Source organism: Orbicella franksi, chromosome 13 (genome assembly GCF_964199315.1).
Source record: "Orbicella franksi chromosome 13, jaOrbFran1.1, whole genome shotgun sequence".
In the NCBI taxonomy this organism is placed as follows: Eukaryota; Metazoa; Cnidaria; class Anthozoa; order Scleractinia; family Merulinidae; genus Orbicella; species Orbicella franksi.
Window position 1 is genome coordinate 23,910,598 of NC_138157.1, and position 8,905 is coordinate 23,919,502.

Sequence of the window (8,905 nt, forward strand, 5' to 3'; positions counted from 1 at the left end):
CGATTGCGCAGAAATTTTTTTCATATCATTATACCTTATTACATGAAATTTCCGCGACACCATAATTTCGTGAATTTCGCGATTTAAAAAAAATTGCAAAATTAAAGTGACGTGATCAATAGGTGTCGTGAATATAAAATGACGTGAAAATAAGGTGACTCACATTATGTTACTGTGAACATATGGTCCCGAAGTTGCGTTTTTGTTAATTTTGACGTTATTGTACCTTTGATGAAGTCAGTTGACTAAATTCAAGACATTTTTGAGTTATTTTTTTTACAAAAAAATACCTCTTAGTCGGCGCGTCGAGTATGTTACGGGTCAATGGGTGAGTGAGTCAGTGAGTCAGTGAGTCAGTGAGTGAGTCAGTGAGTCAGTGAGTCAGTGAGTCAGTGGGTCAGTGGGTCAGTGAGTCAGTGAGTCAGTGAGTGAGGCAGTGAGTGAGTGAGTGAGTCAGTGAGTGAGTGAGTCAGTGAGTGAGTCAGTGAGTCAGTGAGTCAGTCAGTGAGTCAGTGAGTCAGTGAGTGAGTGAGTGAGTGAGTGAGTGAGGGAGGGAGGGAGGGAGGGAGGGAGGGTGGGTGGGTGGGTGAGTGAGTGAGTGAGAGATGTGTGTATGTCACACCAATCAGATTGGATCTACTATAAACAGCCAATCAAATTTCTTTTTGCAAAGGTAAATGGTATGTGAGAAGATCTGATCCCGATAAAGTTCAGAACGGCCGTATTCATTCTTCTATAAAAGAGGAGGAAGTATTCATATATCGGGTTTACTTCGACATTTTCTGTGGGTTAGGCTGAGGATTTTAGTTAAATGAACGAGATGAGCCTTGAGGTTTGAAACAGTTCGTGAGTTCGTAGTATGCAAATGCAACGAGATATTTTTATTGTTAGTTAAAGGTAACTTGATACTTTTGTTTTCACAAGGAGTAAATTCAATTAGAGGTCACGAATCGTCGCTTCTAGTTCTTAGGACATGTTTTAGAGGGGACGAGACTTTAGATTTGAAACAGTTCTATCGTTTACAATAGTAAGTGCGGGTAACGATTGTTTTGTTCTTGTTGCATGCAAATATAACAAGATATTTTGTTTTTTAGTTACAAAGTGTAATGTGACACTGTTGTTTTTCACAAGGGAGTAAATTCAATTAGAGCGGACGAATCGTCACCACTCTTTCCCACGAGATGTTTGTTATCTTTACTAACAAATGGTAACTTAACACTTTTGTTTTTTATATGGGAGTAAATTCAATTAGATCTGACAAGTTGTCGGCTATTGTTTCCAGGACATTAAACAAAAAAGCTTTCATTTCTGGACGGTTTTTACGTCTCCGCAGTAGCAGTTTAATAGTTTTATTTGATGACATTCATTCAGTCCGATATTTTTTAAGGTAAAAAGTGTGAAAACTGTTCAGATGTTCTTTGAAGACTGCGCGGCACCAAGTTAAAGTGCAATTTAATTAAATCAGACTTTCAACCTGTCAGAGGTTTTTTCTCTTTCTTTCTATTTTCGGTGAAGTTGTGTTGTGTTGTGTTGTGTTGTGTGAAAAGGTAAACTTACGTCTCGTATAAAATGCGAAAAAGTCCCTAAATTAACTTGAGTATTTTTGAGCAAAAATTCCTCTTGGGGGTTGGAAGGGTTATGTGATCGGTGAGTGAGGGAGTTATGCATGTGCGCGTGTCACACCGGGTTGTATCAAAGAACGAATCAAATTGCCTGTTAGAAAATAAGATGGTATCTACATTAATCTGGAGACATGTCAGATTACTGTAGTTTGTGCAGTCAAACATTTTATGGCGTACTATTTAGCTATCTTACCATGACCGATGTAACATCGCAACCAAAGAAAAAATGTCAAATTAACCTCATAATTACTGTACCATGAATGCTCCTATCTCCGACACTTCACACAAAAAAAATAACTCTTGCACACCTTGCGTGCCTATGTTTAAGCAACATTGCCAAGGAAATACATTGTGTGTTACTTGAAAGTGCAACGTTAAAGTGATTCAAAATACAAAATTTTTGCAAAATCGCGGAATTTACGTGTTGGGAAATATGCGCACCTCAAAATCAAAACGATTCATATCAGACACCAAGGTGCGTTTAAAGTCCGTAAAACTATGTAATTTTTCGTTTTCCTAAGGGCTTGAAAAGGCAATTCTTCTTAAGTCGACAGAACTCTCAAAATGCTTGAAAAATTTAAAACTTCCTATTGTTAGAGAGAAGAAAGGTCAAGCTCTTATGCTGAGTCCATCGTGTGTTCTAGTTTTGTAAATTTGTTTCAATGCAAATACCGAGAATTTTGTCAGTTATTTTCCAGACATCTTTTGCTTATTTAATAAGGCAAAAAGCTGTATTTTTATTTTGTGCAAATTTCTCAGACTTTAAATTGTATATATTTCAAAAGTAGTTCCCTGAAAGTGTTCTTTAGGCAAAGTTTCAGGATTCTCGATTTTTGAACCTGGCCAGTGATTCTCCATATTTTCAGTCAGTGACTCCTAATTCAGGGTATATAGCTACAGGTTTCATGCTAGAATGCTGTTGTGACTCCAGTGATGCAGGCCTACAATACTGTTATAAGTAAAGTTAGAATTTCAGTAGAATGTCACTTGGGGGATGTCACTACTCACCTTAAATTCGTTGAGTTGAAAAAAGAATTTGAATTGCTATCTAAATAGTGTTGCCAAAATGTATGTGGTTTGTGCTATTTTAGGAAATGCACCGACATGCCTTTGTGGTAAACAGACATCCTCTTTCTTCGATTTAGATCCCCGACACTTCACTTGGGGTAATCTTTAAACGAAATGAGAAAGAATTACCAATGGAATTCAAAGGTTAAATCAGTGACATCAATGTTCATCGAGATAAGCTTCAGAATACTCATCATATATTAAAAAGCATTGAAAAGGATAGGTTGAAATAATTTTACCAGCACTTGGGTAAACGAAAACGGCAATGATGAAAGAAATAATCCAAACAAGACCTATCAGTCATAAGAACTACAAAACTTAAATCTTTTTTTTCCCAATTAATGAAGGGTACCACTATGAATATCATTATCATAAAATCTTAGTGCTAGCAGCACTTTGGTCTATTGGTTCAAAAGCACGGCCATGCTTCGTTTTTCTCCGCAAATCCACCTCTATGAGGTTTGTGATGTATTCAATGGACGCTCTCCCAAATCCCTAACGAGCCCGAAGCTCTTTAACTCGCTATAAGCAAGTATGTTGTGATTATATCGATAACATTTGTCTAACACGAGGGAGATGAAACAACAAGCCAGACATTAATTTTTTTCTTCAAGTTTAATCAGCAGATTAGGGAGTTAATCCTCCTCCAGAGGTGTATTAAATTTAACCCATCGATTAGTTTGATTAGCGCTAATCAGGCTTTGAGCAACACAATCTAATCGTGATTAAATTTTATTCCTCAGTTAAGCTATTTAATCACTGATTAGCGCTAATCGCGGTTTTGAACAACCGGGCCCTAGAGTTTAGTAGAATCTAATGCACGCTCTTATGATCTCTTAGCAATGGCTAAATCTAAACGTCACCCACTAACCAGCCGTTTTACTTTGACTTCTTCTTGCCTTATTACTTTACACTTAACGAGGGGAAACAAAGCTAACTGTTTCCAAGGGGACCAGTAATTAAGTGTTTTGCTAAATAGCTGGATCCAGCTACATATTCATCCCCTTTCCAGACTTGGTAACTGTAAATTATACAGCTCTGACACAAACAGTACTCCACATAAAAGGGTGTCGGGCCAATTCGTCCACTTAAGGTGTTTGCCCCTTGAAACGGAAAGAATTGTACAGGTACATAATGATGCGTTTAGAATTGTTGTTTTACATGAAAACGGCATGTATATTAACCATGTATTTCTTTTTCATATCTTGCAGCTGCATGATGAACTTTAAAGACGACTTGTTGTGGAAAAGCTTAGTTTACATAGCCTGTGTCTTAGTTTGTTCATTTTTAACTCGTGAATTGCGTGCACGCACAAGAGTGAGTTGTAGGTTTGAAGTGAAGAATGGCACTCACTCGATAGGTTGATTCTGTAAATTTTTTTCCTTTTATGGCTCATGAGTGTATTTGATAGTTTTGGACGAGTAATAAACAATCGTAATGGTGACCTTTGTTGCTGAGAATAGTGGAGTGGTGAAAAAGGAGCCTTGATAACCTTAAAATGTTTAAAACTAAACGTTTTTCATCCATGAATTTTAAATATTACGTGTTTGCCTAATTCACTTTTGTCTGATGCAGTGTATATTTCATTTATGTCTTCAATGCCTATAATTTTCAATATATATATGCAGGCAAATGATTAATGTATCCGAAAAAGAAAAAAAGGGAAACAAAACAAAGGAAATCAAGAAAAAGGAAATATACCAGGGTGTGGCAGATTCGATCTGAGGACCTCTTCCTAGAAAAATAGATTGCAAGGTTATGAACCCCACCACAAAACGATCTGTGTAGAAGTTGATTTAATGAGGGTAATACCGAATTAAATCAGTAATATTAAAGACGCTGATTTTTTTTTTTACTTCAACTGCGGACTCAAAAGACTCGAGCTGCTCGTCGAGAGTCCGATTGTTTTAAGTTTTCTGACCCTATTCTATTGCTGGAGCGGCATCGACGTTGGAAAAAGGTACCTAAAGTTTTTAAACTTTAGGTACCTTTTTACTCATGAGCTTAAAAGCTTATGAGTCGCTGAACTAGCATCCATGAGATTCCTGGGGGGAAGAATCATACTGCACAAAGCATAACATGTGCTCTTTCTGCGGATGATGCTGCAGAGGTACTCGACAAGGTTAAATCCACTATCCAGCGAGTCTTTAATACCACCAAAGACTGTCAACAGCGCAAGTTTGAGAAACTTTTGCGAGAGAAACAGTCTTCTGTTTCTCCTACAACTTTTGTTGACAGAACAAAGTGGGTTATCAACTTGTCATCCAGGACCCTTAACGAAGCTGAGGTGTCCTTACTGAAGAAAGGTCTAAATTTTGCCGTGACTCCTACGAGCGTCCCAGCCCCCGAGATCGTCGCCAAGATTGAGTCAGCAGTCTGGCCACTAGATGCGGAGAGAGCAGACACAGTCAGGAGATCCGTCAACACCATCCTTCAACAGGCACAACCACCCACGCCCAACATCACGAAGGAACAGCAGGAGGCTCTTAAAAGCCCAAAAGAGGACAACTCCATCATGGTTCTTCCAGCCGATAAAGGTCGTGCCAGCGTAATCCTGGACGCTGACACATACCACGCAAAAATGTCAGCGCTAATTGATTCCGGATCGTACCAGCTGCCCAACAAAGATCCGACAGACCGCTTGACCCGGAAGCTATCTGAGAAGCTGCTAACCCTGAAACGGAATGGACACATATCAGAGGCGGTTTATAATAAGATCAGACCCCGACACAAACAACCACCTAGGATCTATGGTTTGCCGAAGATCCACAAGGCCGACACACCGCTTAGGCCAATTGTGTCGTGTGTCAACACCTTTGCATTCGACCTGTCTGCTTTCTTGGCTAACGTATTATCTCCTCTTGCAGGTAACTCGAACTTTACAGTGAAAAACGCAACTAACTTCGCCTCCACCATCGCCAGTGAAGAGATCCAGGACCACGAGATCACGGTGTCTTTCGACGTAGAGTCACTGTTTACCAATGTACTGATCGAGGGCGCCGTACAAGCCGCGCTACAAAAAATGGAGAACGACGCAGGCCTGGCTGACCGTACGACACTTACACCAGTTCAAATAGCGGACCTCTTGGATTTCGTATTAAGATCTACGTACTTCCACTACAACGGATCGATTTACGAACAACGAGACGGCGCAGCCATGGGGAGCCCTGTATCCGCGGTTATTGCTAATCTCTACATGGAGATATTTGAAGAACAAGCAATAGAGTCCGCACCTTGCAAGCCTAAGATCTGGAAACGCTACGTAGATGATACTTTCACCATCCTGGATCGGGATAGAGTTGACGTCTTCCTGCAACACCTAAACAGTCAACAACCATCATTATCATAGATACCTTCTGCGATATCCAAGATAAACTGTACACATTTAACTCATTGTTTAACGAGATATTAGATCAACACGTTCCTCTTAAGACCTTTAAAGTTCGCGGGAAACCAAATCCAGTTGTGACCGAAGATATTCGTGGACTAATGAAGACCAGAGACTATTGGCGCAGGAAGGCTAAGAAGACTAACGATCCCATGGCTTGGTCAGCTTACGAAAACTTCAGGCGTGAGGTGAAACGGGAGATACAAATCGCTGAGCGAGAATTTGTTACCGACCAGATACAGAAAAATCCGAACAACACCAACAGCATCTGGAAGGCCATTCGCCTCTGCCTTCCCAACAAATCAGCTTCTCGGAGAACTTTTAGCAGAGACGAAAAAACTGTTGCCGACGAATTTAACAAATTCTTCGTCTCAGTCGGTCAAAATAGCGTAAACAAAGTTAAATCGTTGGCTAATGAATGTAACTTCGAACTCAATGAAAATTGGTTTACTCCGAGACAACACCCATTGTCCGAACAGTTTTCATTTCGTGTCACAGATGGTAAACATATAGAAGATATAATAACATCTATGCCGTCTTACAAATCCCCTGGGAATGACAAGATCCCTATCCGCGTTATCAAAGACTGCCTCGCTCCTATTCTTCCTGCAGTCACATCCATTGTTAACACCTCTTTTGTTGCTTCAACCTTCCCTTCTGTTTGGAAAGTAGCTGAAGTTACACCTATTCCTAAAGACGGAGATCACGAACAAGCAAACAATAACAGACCCATCTCGTTGTTACCTATTCTATCAAAAGTCTGTGAAAGGGTTGCCCATAATCAAGTCACATCGTATCTTCTCTCAAAGGAAAGGCTAACAAAGAACCAGAGTGGAAATAAAAGATGGCACTCAACTGAAACATCCGTAATTCAAACCACCGACGCCATACTTAGCGCCATGGATAAGAAAGAGCTAACGGCTATGGTACTATTAGATATGAGCAAAGCCTTCGAGAGCATCAGTCACAAAAACCTAATATCAAAGTTGCTGGACGTCGGTGCCTGTTACCCTTGTCTACAATGGTTCTGCAGCTACCTAAGCGACAGGCAACAAGTTGTACGTATAAATTCTACTTCATCTGAGCTCCTGACCGTGACCAGCGGTGTACCGCAAGGAAGTATTCTGGGCCCGCTTCTTTTCAGCATCTATGTAAATGACCTCCCCGCTGTTCCGCGAAAATGTAGTTCACAGTGCTACGTAGACGACGACGTAGACTACTGGTCTCCTTTAAGATCGAAGATAAAATAAATGCAATAACCGATATAAACGAGGATTTACTAAACTTGCGTAAGTGGTGTTTTAATAACTACCAACTGTTGAACCCGGATAAGACTAAACTCATGGTAAAAATAGAACTGTAACCAGGATAAGACATATTGGAATAAAAACGCTCTCTGGTTAAAAATATATTGAAAACATAAGCTTTCGGCTATCAGTCTATAGCCTTTCACGAATGAAAAATGTGGCGCGCAAGCGAAAATATATACGAATGGGCTGCGAAAAAATTGAGAATAAAAACAAGCGTGAAAAAAGCTAAAAGATAAAAATGTAAATGAGGCCTGATTACAATAAAATCGAGTATTGCCTAGGCAACGGTTTTGAGTTGTTTTCCGCGTCGACGGTTTTTGCTGTGTGCCAAGATTCTAGTGTTTTCCGAACGCGGTAATTGCCTTTGTCAATGACACAAGCATTGTCGAAATCAATGGAGTGATTGTTTTGCCACGCATGGTTGGCAACATTACAGCCATTTGAATAGTTCTTCAAGTTTCGTTGATGTTCCTTTTTTCGGGTTTGGAAGCATCTTCCGGTTTCTCCTATGTAATTCCAAGGGCAGTCTTTACATGGAATTTTGTAAACAACATTACATTGAAAATCTGAGGGTTGTCTGAACTTTGGTGACGGGAATTCTTGTTGAAGGGTTTTAAGTGGTTTGTTGACAGCTCGGATATCATTTTTGCGGAGTAATCTTGTGAGGGGCTCGGTTAGGCCGCTGATGTAAGGGAGACATGCACAACCCTGGATCAGCCCATTTGAAGAACATAGAAACCAGTTCTTCTGGTGGAGGAACTGTAGATGGGGGTGGCTTCTTATTGAGAATGTTAGAAATAACAGCCGGTGGGTAACCATTAGCTTCTAACGCGGCCCTAACATGATTGGTTTCACGTGTTTTTCCTTCAAAGCTGCTAGGGAGGTTGGATGCCCAGAACAAGAGGGTCGAGGCCGTGCTGATTTTGTGTTCTTCTGCATGATGGGAAGAGAAATCCAAATAACGGTCAGTATGGGTTGGCTTCCGAAATATATCAATAAAGGCAACTCCATTTCGTCTGGAAACCAAGGTGTCTAAGAAGGCAATTTGGCCGTTGTTTTCAAGTTCGATTGTGAAAGAAATTTTGGGATCACAGGCATTAAGAGTATCGTGGAAGGAAGAAACGGCGTCCTTCTTGATAATCACAAAGCTGTCGTCAACATATTGTTTCCAAACCCTTGGTGGGACTGGTGAGGTACTGATAGCTAAATCCTCGATCACTTCCATACAGAGGTTAGCAACAATGGGGCTAACTGGACTGCCCATTGCACAGACTGCATATACAAACAGATCCACGGCTGTGCAATGGATGGATGGATGGATGGATGGATGGGATGGATATGTGTGTATGTATATATGTGTATGTATATATTTCTTTTTTAGTATTTTCTTCTAATTTAACTCGTTTTTGTTATGTCCCCGTATTAGTAGGGGAGTATTTTCCCAGCTAGGAGGTTGATGACATTCTTAATAAAGTTTCTACTACTACTCTACTACTATGTATGTATGTGTGTGTGTG

General features: G+C 40.2%; 2 protein-coding genes across 2 annotated transcripts in view; one reads left to right on the forward strand and one right to left on the reverse strand.

Moving 5' to 3' along the window:
• The window catches only part of LOC145464958 (protein O-glucosyltransferase 2-like), a 176,052-nt gene extending 171,884 nt beyond the window's left edge, over positions 1–4,168 (forward strand). Inside the window, exon 10 of the mRNA XM_081448771.1 lies at positions 3,902–4,168. Within this exon, the coding sequence (XP_081304897.1) occupies positions 3,902–3,919 (18 nt within the window). The 3' untranslated portion in view covers positions 3,920–4,168. The remainder of the gene's footprint in view (positions 1–3,901) is intronic.
• Positions 4,169–8,028: 3,860 nt separating this feature from the next.
• Positions 8,029–8,652, reverse strand: LOC145465124 (uncharacterized). The gene has a single exon (XM_081448897.1). It carries the CDS (start codon positions 8,650–8,652, stop codon positions 8,029–8,031), a length of 624 nt encoding a protein of 207 aa, XP_081305023.1.
• Between the last annotated feature and the right edge of the window lie 253 nt (positions 8,653–8,905).